Raw genomic sequence first — 15,413 nt, 5'->3', positions numbered from 1 at the left:
GTGGCCCCGATCCTCCTCTTCTGGGGTCCCTCAGCAGCGCTCCTGGCTCCTCCTCTTCTGTGCCCCGTCGAAGAAGCAATATCCCTCAGGGCACCAATGCGGGCGTGCTCCCGTGTCCTGCTGCTGCGTCCATTGACACAGACAGCAGGACTCGGCTCCACCCCCCAGTTCCCGCATCATTGGATTTGATTGACAGCAGTGGGAGCCAATTGCTGCGCAGCTATCAATCTATCCAATCAGCACCCAAGACACCGGCTGGAGCCGGTGTGCTCGTCCCCAGCGCAGGAACGATCGGCCTCAGGTAAGTAAAAGGGGGGCTCTGGGGGGCTGGTGAACTACAAGAGGCAAGGGTTTACAAACCCTTTAAATACCACCAAACCAAAGCTCTATTTGTGTGAAAGAAATTATAAAAACGTAATTTGAGTACAGTGTAGCATGACCGCACAATTGTCATTTAAAGTGCAACAGGGCTGAAAGCTGAAAATTGGCCTGGGCAGGAAGAGGGTGAAAGTGCCTGGTATTGAAGTGGTTAAGGGCACTTTCAAAGTGAATAGGCTGCCTTAAATCAAGACACAACACTTTAGGGAGATTTCCTCTCGCATTGCATCAACAAGACAGGAAGTGAAGAAAAATCTTTCCAGTAGGACACAGACAGCAAAAATCCACCTGATAGGGGTTTAACCTTTCCTTGCGCTATCCATACACTCTAAAAAAAAAAAGTAATCAAAAGCAACATCAATCACTGTAGTTTATTGAGATACTTATGCCCTGTACACACGACCGGTTTTGCCGTCGGACTAAACTCTGAAGGTTTCTCCGATATAATTCCATTCAAGCGTTCTTGTCTACACACGGTCAAACTAAAGTCCGACCGTCCAGAACGCGGTGACGTACAGTATGTACGATGGGACTAGAAAAAGGAAGTTCAATAGCCAGTAGCCAATAGCTTCCGTCTCGTACTTGCTTCAGAGCATGCGTCGTTTTTGGACTGTTGGAACAGCATACAGACAATCGGTTTTCCCGATAGGAACTGGTTCCGGCGGAAAGATTTAGAACATGTTCTATTTGTAGGTCCGTCTGAATTTTCAAAAAAAAAGGTCCGATGAGGCGTAAACACGAGCGGATTATACGATGAAAAGACTCCGTCTGACTTTTTCTATCGGACATTCCGCTCGTGTGTACGCGGCATTATATATCAAGGTACAAATCATGGCAAATGAAAGTTTCATTGGCAAATAACTAGGGTTCTCAGGGCAGCTATTTAAAACGAGACATACAGTATATAAAATAAGCATGCCATAAGGGTTTATTACAATTAGCTCATGTGAATATGACATGTCTGTTTGTTGTGGAGACTTCAGATTGTTACAGTACAGCATGAATATTTCATTTGTGAATAGTAGAGGTCTAAATGCACAACCCTAGGAAGAAGTAATTTAGGCTTTTGTCTCCAAAAGCCTTTCACTTGAGAAGAATGTTGTCTTATTATTATCAACACACATACCAGCGTACACCTAGTTAATCATTAAAAAAAAAAATGTATTTTTTAAAGCAGACCTTCAGTAATTTTTTCAACTTTCCATCTATTAGATCTTCTGCCCTTGTTTTAACGTTGGACAGTAAAACATCTTTTTCTGCCAATAAATAACTTATACAGCCCACTTCCTGTTTCTTGTCTGGTAAAAAGCCTAGGCTTATGACATCATGCACAGCTCTCTTTCTCACTCTGGTGAGAGTTTGCTAGAACGGGAGGGGGGGATGAGTCATAAGACGGCCAATGAGAGCTGCAGAGCTGGAGGTGTGCGTCTGTGTAAATCCAGGAAGTGAACAGGCAGCAGCTTCAGTTGCCCAGAGTTAAAAATGGATGCAGCCAGACTTAATGGAGGAGATTTGTGCAGCATATTTAACAAGTACAGAATCACAGTATATATAAAATATACAAAGTGGTTGGAGGGAAGCTTCAGAATGGCAAAGATGTTTTTATTACAAATGATGTGAGCAGACTGCAGTTCCTCTTTACGTTTAATTCTAACTAAAATACACAAAATGCTTTCTCCAGTAATGTTCATTATGCTATCTTAGAACAAGATCGTCCATATGGTTAAACGCTTGTATTATAAGGACACTATATTATGTTCTGTATCTGTCCAACAAGCACAGCAGTATACTGGGGGTATGACATTGTGGCACCTACTGTCGTTTACTGCTGCTTCATCCCTGTCAAAGACATCACTGATTTTTATGTTCTGTGTGCAATACACTGTAGATCAGGGGTCTCCAAACTGACCCGCAGGCCAAATCCAAACCGTAAGACTTTATCCGGCCACAGCTAGGGTCAGTGGCCTTTCACACAGGTCTCCCCAACTCCCACCCTTTGTTCTCTAGTGCAACTGTCATTAATTCCAACAACCAATCATATGCATGCCGCACCATTCACAGAAGGATGGCACTTCCTCTGCCTAGATCTCATGGGGACTCTGATTTAAGGAGGTCTCTGATGTAAGGTGGGGTGTACAGGAAACTCTGGTCTAAGAGGGACTGTGATGGGGACCCTGATGTAAGGGGAGAATGTGATGGGGACCATGATGTAAGGGGGAACTCTGATGTAGGGGAGTCTCAGGTGTAAGGGGCAACCTGATGGGGATTCTGATTAAAGGGGGGACTCTGATAGGGACCCTAATTTAAGGAAGAACTCTGTTGTAAGGGTAGACTTTGATGGGGACTATGATGTAAGTGGGATTCTGATGGAGAGCCTGATTTAAGGCGAGACTCTGCTGGACTCAAGTTTATTTAGAATTTCTTTGCTTCTAAGTTATGAAATGAACGTCTAGAACTTTGATGGTCACCTTCAATCTACAATCTATGCCAGTTCATTATTTTTTAGAAAGAATCATTTGCAAGTGCACTTTTTCTCACCAAGCTCATCAGATGGAAGCCCGGCCCATCTGGACATCTGGGTGGCGTCTTCACTTGCATCATAGGATGTGTTCCTCTTGAAGTTCCTGTTATATTCTGATGAGGCCTGGGCCAACACAGAACATTATTTCAAATGTAAGATACAGCTTTTATTCCAATAAAAATAGCAGCGAAAAGCTTAAAGTGGTTGTAAACCTCAGACATGAATTATGAACAAAGCACGTCCCTCTATAGTGTGTACTTGACTCAGCTAAAAGCACTAAGTTTCATTTCTGTCTGCTGCTTCATTCCTCTGCTATCAGCATGAATCACTTCTGATAAGTGTTCCTGACACCAAGAGAAAAAAGGTGACAGGACGGACCTCCAGCTGATTGACAGCCTCAGCTTTGTTGCTATGAGCTGTGTCCTTCCCTCCAATCAGCTCTCTGAGCTCTCCTCACTGAGCTCTGTTCAGCTCAGCTTTCCTCCCCTTTTTTTCTGAGCTCTCAGGCAAGCTTATAAATTCAGCACTTTTAACAGATGTAGAGAAGAGAAGAGTGCAGATAGACAGGAACAACTTGTAGGAGGATTTGTTTCATCTATGTGTGTCACCAGACGATAGTCCCTTCACTGGGTATATGTAAGGGTTTACAACCACTTTAAATATGTTAATTATTTTTTTAACAAAGATCACTTTCTCAATAATTTATAGTGGAAAAATTATATATACTGTATAATATCACTAGCATTAATACTCCAGTCCCACCTGTAACATAATTTTATTACCTGTTTATCCTGCCTGTCAGTTATTTTTAAATTCCCAAGCTGTCCAGCAAAAGTGGTAGTTAGAGGGTTGAGATAAACAATTGAAAAATGGAAATAATCCCATCAATTTAAGGGCCCTTTCCTACTGGGGTGGTTTGCAGGCACTACTGCACTAATAATAGCGCCCGCAAACCGACCCGAAACAGCCGCTGCTGTCTCTCCATTGTGAAAGCCCCGAGGGCTTTCACACTGGAGCGGTGCGCTAGCAGGACGGGAAAAAAAGTCCTGCTAGCAGCATCTTCGGAGCAGTGAAGGAGTGGAGTATACACCGCTCCTTCACCGTTCCTGCCCATTGAAATCAATGGGACAGCGCGGCTATACCACCGGAAAAGTGCCTTTGCAGAGGCGCTTTGCGGTGGTTTTTAACTCTTTCTCGGCCGCTAGCGGGGGGTAAAACCGCCTCGCCAGCGGCCGAATACCAACGGTAAAGCGCCTCTTACAATAGCAGCGCTTTACCGCCGACGCCGCCCCCGCCCCAGTGTGAAAGGGGCCTAAAGGTTTCCCAAAACAGTTACATTCAAGTCATGTCATCAACGATAACTGCCAAAGTAATAACTGATCACATGTGCATCACCATGGCAATTGCAGATCAAACAGAGGCTAAGATGGCAGCTTCCTTGGCTGTAAGGGATTGAAGGGTTTAGTTCCACTTTAACACTTAGGCCGGCCACACACAGTTCAAATCTCAGCCGGTTCCTCCTGAACCGGCTGAGATTCGAACCTTTAATGGGCAGGCTAAATGTGCCAAGTTGATCGATCGAATTAACTTGGGTACAACCAGCCTGCTGGGTTTCTCTTGCGATTATCACTAGCAGCTGTTAAAGCCGCTAGCAATAATCACTGTTTTCTCCTGGTGGGGATGGCTTCCTACAAAAAAAAACCTGTTGCTGTAATAGCTTAAAAGTGTTAATAGAAGTTCACCTATAGGTTTAAAGCCTGCCATACATGTATCGAAATTCAGCCAATTCAGCAGTGACCGGCTGAATTTCAATCAACACTATATTGTGAAAAGTATTGGGACCCCTGCCTTTACACGCACATGAAGTTTAATGGCATCCCAGTCTTAGTTCCATAGAGTTCAATATTGAGTTGGCTCACCCTTTGCAGCTATAACAGCTTCAACTCTTCTGGGAAGACTGTCCACAAGATTTAGGCGTGCGTCTATGGGAATGTTTGACCATTCTTCCAGAAGTGCAATTGTTAGGTCAGGCAGAGATGTTTGACGAGAAGGCCTGGTTCGCAGTCTCCGCTCTAATTCATCCTAAAGGTGTTCTGTTGGGTTGAGGTCAGGTCTCTGTGCAGGCCAGATAAGTTCCTCCACCCCAAACTCACTCATCCATGTCTTTATGGACCTTGCTTTGTGCACTGGTCCAAATCATTTTGTGGAGGGGGATTATGGTGTGGGGTGTTTTTCAGGGGTTGGGCTTGGCCCCTTCGTTCTAGTGAAGGGAACTCTTAAGGCATCAGCATACCAAGACATTTTGGACAATTTCATGCTCCCAACTTTGTGGGAACAGTTTAGGGATGGCCCCTTCCTGTTCCCACATGACTGCACACCAGTGGACAAAGTAAGGTCCATAAAGACATGAATGAGCGAGTTTGGGATGCAGGAACTTGACTGGCCTGCACAGAATCCTGACCTCAACTCGATAGAATACCTTTGGGATGAATTAGAGCAGAGACTGCAAGCCAGGACTTCTTGTCCACATCCGTGCCTGACCTCACAAATGAGCTTCTGGAAGAATGGTCAAACATTCCCATAGACACACTCCTAAACCTTGTAGACAGCCTTCCAAGAAGAAATGAAGCTGTTATAGCTGCAAAGGACGAGCCAACTCAATATTGAACCCTACGGACTAAGACTGGGATGTCATTAAAGTTCAAGTAATAGGCAGGCATCCTATTACTTTTGGTAATATAGTGTAATAAGTGAATATTATGTCCAAATTGGGCCCAATTAGCCATTTTCTCTCCTGGTGTCATGTGACTCGTTAGTGTTACAAGGTCTCAGGTGTGAATGGAGAGCAGGTGTGTTAAATTTGGTGTTATCGCTCTCACTCTCATACTGGTCACTGGAAGTTGGAACATTGTAGATACTTGCCAGTACACCAAGGATCAGCACAAGTTGGCGTCCAAACGGTTCAGTTTATTGCATGATCACAACACAAAAAGGTGCACCTTTTGTGTTGTGATCATGCATTAAACTGAACCGTTTGGACACCACCTTGTGCTGATCCTTGGTGTACTGCAAGTATCTACATTGTGACTTGAACCAGTATCCAGCTGGTTGTTGCTGCAGCACCCAAACCTTTAGAGCTTATACCAGGAACATGCTCAATGGGAATATGAAACATTACATTGGAAGTTCAACATGGCACCTCACGGCAAAGAACTCTCTGAGGATCTGAAAAAAAGAATTGTTGCTCTACATAAAGATGACCTAGGCTATAAGAAGATTGCCAAGACCCTGAAACTGAGCTGCAGCACAGCGGCCAAGACCATACAGCAGTTTAACAGGACAGGTTCCACTCAGAACAGGCTTCGCCTTGGTTGACCAAAGAAGTTGAGTGCACGTGCTCAGCGTCATATCCAGAGGTTGTCTTTGGGAAATAGACGTATGAGTGCTGCCAGCATTGCTGCAGAGGTTGAAGGGGTGGGGGGGTCAGCCTGTCAGTGCTCAGACCATACGCCGCACGCTGCATCAAATTGTTCTGCATGGCTGTCGTCCCAGAAGGAAGCCTCTTCTAAAGACGATGCAGAAGAAAGGCTGCAAACAGTTTGCTGAAGACAAGCAGACTAAAGACATGGATTACTGGAACCGTGTACTGTGGTCTAATGAGACCAAGATAAACATATTTGGTTCAGATGGTGTCAAGCGTGTGTGGCAGCAACCAGGTGAGAAGTACAAAGACAAGTGTGTCTTGCCTACAGTCAAGCATGGTGGTGGGAGTGTCATGGTCTGGGCTGCATGAGTGCTGCTGGCACTGGGGAGCTACAGTTCATTGAGGGAACCATGAATGTCAACATGTACTGTAACATACTGAAGCAGGGCATGATCCCCCCCCCCCCTTCGGAGACTGGGCCACAGGGCAGTATTTCAGAATGATAACGACCCCAAAAGCACCTCCAAGACGACCACTGTCTTACTAAAGAAGCTGAGGGTAAAGGTGATGGACTGGCCAAGCATGTCTCCAGACCTAAACTCTATTGAGCACCTGTGGGGCATCCTCAAATGGAAGGTGGAGGATGCAAGGTCTCTAACATCCACCAGCTCCATAATGTCTTCATGGAGGAGTGGAAGAGGACTCCAGTAGCAACCTGTGAAGCTCTGGTGAACTCCATACCCAAGAGGGTTAAGGCAGTGCTGGAAAATAATAGTGGCCACACAAAATATTCACACTTTGGGCCCAATTTGGACATTTTCACTTAGAGGTGTACTCACTTTTGTTGCCAGCAGTTTAGACATTAAGGGCTGTGTGTTGAGTTATTTTGAGGGGACAGCAAATTTACACTTTTATACAAGCTGTACACTCACTACTTTACATTGTATCAAAGTGTCATTTCCTCAGTGTTGTCACATGGAAAGATATAATAAAATATTTACAAAAATGTGAGGGGTGTACTCACTTTTGTGAGATTATATATATAAATATATATATATATATATATATATATATATATATATATAGTAGCTACAAAAGCCCTGAGCCTGAAAAGAGAAAACGAATGCAGCCACCACATCCAAGCACTGGTAAACTGTATTCTATTGGATTTTTGCTTTTGGGATTAGTTATCCTTCAAGGCTTTTCAGTTGAAAACACACAGAAGTGAATGTGACCCATAGGAAATAATGTTACAGGGTAAGCCTACATAGACAGAAAATCTGTAAGGTGAACTTACACTGGACCCCCTCACCACGCGCCCTGTCAGGCACTGGGACGTTGTTTTACTGGTTTGGGGATTTTAAATCCTCCTGGCTTTCTCTCCTGTCCTCCAGCGCTGACAGGACAGGCTAGGTAAATTAGCGGACCTCCAGCTGTTGCAGAACTACAAGTCCCATTAGGCATTGCAAGACTCTGACAGCCACAAGCATGACACCCAAAGGCAGAGGCATGATGGGACTTGTAGTTTTGCAACAGCTGGAGGTCCGCTAATCCCTGGGCTAGGAGGATTCTGATTGGTCAGCGCCATCCATGTGCCTCCTTAGTACATTTCTGCAAATCCAAAAACGCACTGCAAAATGCATGAGTGTGAACCTAGCCTAAATGTTTGATAGACTTTAGCGCAGGAACACCTCCATTATGTTCCATGAAGTGTGGATTTACTCGAGATCTGATATGGTATAACACACTACTACAATCACATAGGTAGATAAGGACAGATCACAGACATTTTCACTTTCACTTTCTCACACTTGTTCAGCATTCTTCCTGATCTGTGTACAGATGTTACAATCAATGGGACACACAATACACAGCTACACATCTGACAGTTCAATCCTACATCACATGTGGATGGCACCCTTTAACTGCCATTTCTGCTGAGGTATTATCCTATAAAAGAACGGCAGTTTCCAGGTAAAAGATAAACACGGACTTCTCCTGTTTGAAGTAAAGAGAGAAGCCATTCTAACTAATAACGAACCCCAGGAGTCACAGTGTACATTGCTGGACCCTCTCACTCTCTCCTATCTCCATCACTAGAACACACACAGCTGCAGCTCGAGGCACCTTGAATCGGACCGGCATGCTGCGGACTCTCCTTTCCCCGGGCTTCCTTTGTGCTGCAACAGGGTTCGATCTCTGCTGTCAGGACGATGTAAACAACCCGTTACCTTGGCAAAGCCCAGCCAGCGTCCAATCCGTACTGCGCATGCGCCTGTGCTAACGGCTCTGCCAGCTCCTTCACCAATGGAAGAAGGCCTTCCGGAGTCCTCGGGGCGCAGGCTTGTTTATTCCTCGTGCTGTGGGGATTAGTTGTGTGCACTGCATGGCACCTGACTGCTGTGTTCATGTCTCAGGTGAAGGCTTCCCTTGTCACCTGTCCCCTGGTCACAGTGTCTGTAGTAGAGACAGATACAATCTATGGAGAGCACAGCACACAGTGGAGGGGCCTGTGCTCTCCTCCATGGGGACCACCATAGAGGTTTTCTTTCATTATTCCAGTCTTAGTATTTCCAGGATGGAAATGCAGAGTAGAAAAATGTAGCGGCGTGGTTTTTTTTTTTTTGCTTGACACAGTTGAAACGAATGCTGTGTAAAGGGAAACCCTGATGTAAGGGTATTTCTGCTCACCAAAGCTCCCACTTACTTTGGAGTTCCCAGCATTCCCCCTTAACAGATATACTGCGGCAGAATGGCTCTCCTGGGCGAAATCCTGTGTATATATATATATATATATATATATATATATATATATATATATATATGGCTTTGCCCAGGAGAGCCACCAGATGGCGCGCGAGCACCACCAGAGGCACGTGCGTGCGTGCGCCCGCTGCACAGCGGGGGACCCGATGATCGCCGCCGGCCACACGCGATCACGTGCACGAGAGCAAGCACGTGGATTTGTGTGTAAACACACAAATCCCTGTGCTGTAAGAGAAGAGGAGACAGATCGTATGTTCCTACAAAGTGGGGACAGTGATCTGTCATCTCTCCTAGTTAGTCCCATCCCCACACAGTGAGAGAACACACAGTTAACCCTCTTGTTTGGGTATAGCCAGCCACGCGCGATCGCGTGCACGAGAGCCAGCATGTGGATTTGTGTGTGTAAACACTAAGGATGAGCTCCGATGTGCGGCTGCAGAGATCGGGAAATGTCTCACTGCCTGTGATTAGCGCTGCGCCGTGCCGACTTCCTGGCAGGCTCGGCACATTCAGCATGTGAACACGCCGGAGCTCATCCTTAGTAAACACACAAATCCCTGTCAGAAGAGAGGAGACAGATCGTGTGTTCCTACAAAGTAGGGACAGCTATCTGTCATCTCTCCTAGTCAGTCCTATCCCCACACAGTGAGGGAACACACAGTTAACTGAAAGTATAAACAGAAAAAGTGTTTCTCCTGCATTCGTGCAGGCGGTATTAATGTAAAATAGTAGTCATTTCAAATGGTGAATAGTATAGGACAATCATGCGTGTCCCACTGCCTAAACTGTCCAGGGGTGGTCCGAAAGAAGCAGAATGAAAAAGGGGATGGATGGCAGGAGGCGGAGCCTAGCGGAGCAGACATGCATTGTTAGAGCTCCACACCGCTGAGGAGAGAAGAGAAGGACAAAGCGGAGCCTGCAGGCTCAAAAGGTATCCATTTGAACCTTTACTGGGAGGAAACCGTGGCAGAAATAAAAATCACCTCACAAAGAGCTCACAGGCACTCACTGCAGCTGAAGCAGCTCCAGTCACCTCACAAGATACAGCATCAGGGCGCTCTCACAGACAGAAAATGTCACAGCAAGACTCTCCATTTGAGTCAGATACAGAACAAATCCTCTCACAAACTTCTCCACAAGCCTCCTCAGCATCCCCAGTAATATTATTACAATTTGAAAAGATGCTTCATAAGGCTTTAAAACAAACCTCAGACCAAATAACAAAAAGCCTAACCAAAGAAATAAGAGAGCTGGGAAACCGCACCGCAGCCTTAGAAATAAAAATGGATGAAATTGAAATTACAACCCAAGAAAATATACTTCAAACTAAGCTCGAAGATTACGAAAATAGAGCCAGACGTTCAAACTTGCGCATAAGGGGAATACCTGAAACTGTGACAGACCTGCAATCTACTATTACTGCTCTATTACAAGAACTAAAGCCAGATATCCCTATTGAACGTTTAGAACTGGACAGAGTACACAGAGCCCTCACAGCCAAAAAGAAAGATGGACCCCCATGTGATATAATCACAAAATTTCATTATTACAGAACGAAAGAACAAATACTAATTGCTGCAAGAGAAAAAAAGGAACTTAATTTTCAAGGACACAATTATCACATTTTTGCTGACCTATCCCAACTTACTATTACTAAAAGACGATCCATGAAACCCCAACTAATGGAACTGCAACGCCACAACATTATGTATCAATGGGGCTTCCCCTTTTCAGTCAGATTTAACTACCAAGGTACAATTTACAGAAGCAGATCAGCAGATGAACTACAACAAACCCTTTTAAAATTAAATCTGACAGAACCCACAAGCAGCAACACTCCCACACGCAGAAGAATGGCATCATCTTCACCTTCAGGCAGCACCCAGAAAATTCCAGAACAAAATGGGAATCATAATTCTCACAAAAGAGGCCGTTATGCCACATCATCCATGGACCAAGAAGATTCAATGGACTGACATTAAAATTCCTGATATCTCTTCATTTATTATACTAAGAGATGGTTCTCTATAAAAAACCTGTATTTATAACTGAATGTAACTGCATTCTGATAGTCACACACTGTGTGGGATCATGTTACATTCCAGTTATATTTCTTATTACTTCTGATTCATATAGCCTTAGAATATATAAGTGAAATAAGGAAATTCTTGTTCAGTTATATATTATCAGGTAATAACAATAGATTTATTACTTTTTAGGACAAATATGTTCAATAATCCAGAAGTAATGGAAGCTTTTTCTTTCTTTTCTTAAAACAAATATATTATTACCTAACTAGTTCCTAGAATTATGTTTTTGTTTATTCTAATCTGAAGCAATACAACCTCAATTTTATGAGTTAACATATCTAAACAGTTACATATGAATAAAATATGTAATTGTTTACTCTGGAGGGGTTAAAGTCCCAAAATAATTCAAACTATCTTCATCAATACCAAAGTTATTAACAGTACCTTTCTAACTGAATTATTTAGCCTAGGGCAAGACTAACCATATACAACCACCCTGGAATAAATAATTTCAACAAAAACTATATTCTGCACTCCAATTAATGAAACATCATTTTGATGTCTTTTGACATAGCACTTCTCTCCTGTAAGCGGAAGATCCGTGTACCCCCATTAGCCCTCCTCATTCTCCCAACTATATTATGTGGGAGTGTGACGAAGGCACTTATTCCCCTGAGAGAGATATTTATTCTCTTTCACGGGTAAATTGTGATTACTTGCAAAAAATAATTTATACAATGTATCATCTAATCTCATATGTTTTTTGTTTACTCTTCACTCCAGAATTCACTGGTTTCTTTTCTATCTATTCATCTCTTCAGTCCACACAGGTTGATCTGCGCAGTCAGCTCTGCATAACAAAAAGTAAGTCAAAACTATTTGATCTATTGCCATGGCACCATTGAATATACTTTCCCTGAATGTTCAGGGAATAAATGTCCCTCAAAAAAGGACCAAAGCCTTCCGTACTTTCCATAACAAGAAGGTTCACATAGTATGCCTCCAAGAAACACACTTCACCAAAGATTCTACTCCAAAATATATTTCTCCTTTTTATCAACAAATTTACACGGCTTCTGCCTGTACCAAGCAAAGGGGAACTCTAATTGCATTTCACCGATCCACACCATTCACCTTATCATCAGAAATTAAAGACCCAGAAGGTAGATACCTGATACTCATGGGTTATATAATGGATACAGCAATCACGGTGATTTCCTACTACGCTCCTAACAAACAACCTACACCATTCCTCTCACATATATTACAAGTGATTAATACACACAAAATAGGAACAGTGATAATGTGTGGGGATTCGAACCAGGTCCTCCTCCCATTTCTAGATAAATCACCTTTTACACCATCCAAAATAACCTCTAGATGACCTTTTTCTCAACTTCTTTCCAAATACAATCTGGTAGATTCATCGAGAGAAAGTAACCCAATGAAAAAGAAATTCACTTATTTCTCGCACCCTCATCAAACCTTCACCAGAATAGATCATATTTTTCTAACAATAGGAATGATACCAGAAATGATTGCATCAGATATAATTCCGATTCCGTGGTCTGACCATAATGCAGTATATACTACTATAGCCTCAGCCATACCAAAAGCGCATGACCCAACGTGGTACTTACCGGACATAATGCTCAAACACCCACTACATCAGATGGCCATTGAACAAGCTTTAAAGGAATACATATCAATTAATAATACAACAGACATCTCCCCAATAACACTGTGGGAAGCTCATAAGCCTGTCTTGCGTGGTACAATACAAAGACAAATGGCACTATTTAAACGGGAACGCAAAAATCTAGCAAAAAAACTAGAACTCAATTTTAATGCAGCCTACATATCATTTCAAGATAATCCATCTCAGAGTACAAAATCTCATCTGGAAAAATCTAGATTGGAATACGATCTATTTCTCACTGAGTCAGTTGATAAATCCCTCAAACGCTCCAAACACAATTTCTACATGAATACAAACAAACCAGGTACATATTTGGCTCGGACATTAAATTCAACTAACAAATCTTTCAAACCAATACGTTTGAAATTATCAAAAAATGTTTACACTTGTAATCCAGTTAAAATAGTCCATAAATTTCACTCACATCTCGCAACTTTATACAAGACAAACAATGAATTTAATCCTACAGAGGCTGAATCCTTCTTCTCAAAAATAACCTTACCTGAATTATCTCAGAATCAAAAAAGCAGTTTGGATGAGCCTATAACTATAGATGAAGTTGCTAACGCCATAAAAGACCTAAAACTTAACAAAAGACCAGGCCCAGACGGCTACTCGGCTTTATACTATAAAACATTCTCAGAAATACTCTCTCCCATTCTCACTGAAACTTTTAACAATCTTCTAGATGGACATTCTTTTCGGCAAGAAACACTAATGGCAATTGTTTGTATGATCCCAAAACCCCTTTCTGATGATACTTCCTGTGTGAATTATCGGCCTATCTCTCTGTTAAACCTCGATATTAAATTATTAGCAAAAATAATAGCAAAACGTCTCAATAGCATTATAGGAAAATTAATACATAGAGATCAAGTAGGCTTCATGCCAAATAGACAGGCAGGCGATAATATACGCAGGGCAGTGTTATTGGCACATATTGCTAAAAAACGGAAAATCCCTTTATGTTTTCTATCTCTCGATATTAAGAGGGCATTTGACACAGTATCCTGGCAATATATGCAATATTCATTACAAAAATGGGGTTTTGGACCCCACTTTTTAACATGGATCAAAGCATTATATAATAAACCCAAAGCCTATATAAAATATGCTGGATACAAATCTGAAGCCTTTAATATCGAAAGAGGTACCCGACAGGGTTGCCCATTATCTCCCTTATTATTTGCCCTTATACTCGAACCCATGGCCCAATACATCAGAACAAACCAAACTATAACTGGCATTGAAGTAGGAGGTATTACACACAAATTATGTATATTTGCAGACGATATATTACTTTTTCTATCATCACCACAGGTCTCTGGTCCTAACTTAATACCAGCTCTTGATGGATTTGCAGCCCTATCCGGCCTTATGATTAATCCCAAGAAATGCCTAGTGCTTAATATTTCACTCACAAACATGGAATTGATCCCGGCTAGGGCTGCACTCCCATTCACATGGGCAGAAAAATCAATCCCATATCTTGGAATTCATTTAACAGCATCTCATTCTGACTTATTCTCAACCAATTATCCTCCTGTATTAAGACAGATCACAAATCTAATAAAACAATGGTCGCAACTTCCTTTATCCTGGATAGGGAAGATTAATGCAATCAAAATGACTATTCTACCCAAATTGCTTTATCTATTCAGAGTCCTGCCTATTCCAATTCCTTCCTATTTTTTGAGAATAGTACAAAAAAGAGCAACTTCGTTTATATGGGGCTCTTCTAAACCACGTATACCTATACACACACTACATCTTCCCAAAAATAAAGGAGGCCTGGGATACCCTAATTTTACTAACTACTACAGAGCAGCACATTTGGCCAGTTTGTCCAAATACCATGCAAAACAGGAAATCCCATTATGGGTATTTATAGAGGCTTCAGAAAATGACCCTCTATTAATATCAAATTTATTATGGCTTGATCCTAAAGACCGCTTTAAAATTCATAATCCCATAACTAAACACTTCTTATCTCTCTGGGATAAACTAAAAACCAAATATCAGTTACAATCTCCACACAATCCTCTCCTTTCTTTTATCAGAAATCCGGCCTTTTATCCGGCATGGATCTACCCAAATTCTTTTAAAGCTTGGACAACATCAGGCATTCAGACACTAAATGACTTCATAGCATCTAAATCATTCCTTTCATTCCCATCGCTTAGAGAAAAATATGATCTACCAAACTCTGAGATATTTAGATATCTCCAAATCAAAAATTTCTATACACCATTCCTAAAGGGGGATACACCATTATCCCAATTATCCATTTTTGAATCAATCTGTACAAAAGATCCATTTGCTAAAGGTACAATTTCATCACTTTATAATCAATTATATGGAGTAGCAAATCTTAATAGACCCTCTTACGTTCAGAGGTGGGAGGAGGACCTGGGACGAACTTTAGAAGACACGGACTGGTCTAACATATGGCTCACATCTAAGTCATCTTCACCCAACATCTTAGCACTGGAGACAAATTATAAAGTCCTAACTCGCTGGTACCTTGTACCCGCTAGAGTGGCAAAATATTCACCTAATACCTCAGCTCTTTGTTTTCGAGGATGCCCAGAAATA

The 15,413-nt window shown here is 42.4% G+C and overlaps 1 protein-coding gene across 5 annotated transcripts in view; it reads right to left on the bottom strand.

The window, feature by feature from the left end:
• The window catches only part of MDM1 (Mdm1 nuclear protein), a 94,518-nt gene extending 85,770 nt beyond the window's left edge, over positions 1 to 8,748 (bottom strand). The window contains exons 1-2 of one of the 5 annotated variants that reach the window (XM_073620086.1): positions 8,555 to 8,748; positions 2,917 to 3,022 (exon numbers count right to left, since the gene is read on the bottom strand). In XM_073620086.1, coding sequence (XP_073476187.1) covers positions 2,917 to 3,022; positions 8,555 to 8,733 — 285 coding nt within the window. In that variant the 5' untranslated portion in view covers positions 8,734 to 8,748. Of the gene's footprint in view, positions 1 to 2,916; positions 3,023 to 8,450 lie in introns of all 5 variants that reach the window. The other 4 variants (XM_073620087.1, XM_073620083.1, XM_073620082.1 and 1 more) reach the window with 4 other exon arrangements.
• Positions 8,749 to 15,413: the final 6,665 nt, after the last annotated feature.

The sequence above is a fragment of the Aquarana catesbeiana genome, linkage group LG03, assembly GCF_042186555.1.
Source record: "Aquarana catesbeiana isolate 2022-GZ linkage group LG03, ASM4218655v1, whole genome shotgun sequence".
NCBI classification, from domain to species: domain Eukaryota; kingdom Metazoa; phylum Chordata; class Amphibia; order Anura; family Ranidae; genus Aquarana; species Aquarana catesbeiana.
The sequence above is the reverse complement of the archived record's forward strand: the minus strand, read 5'-3'. Positions and strand labels throughout refer to the sequence as shown.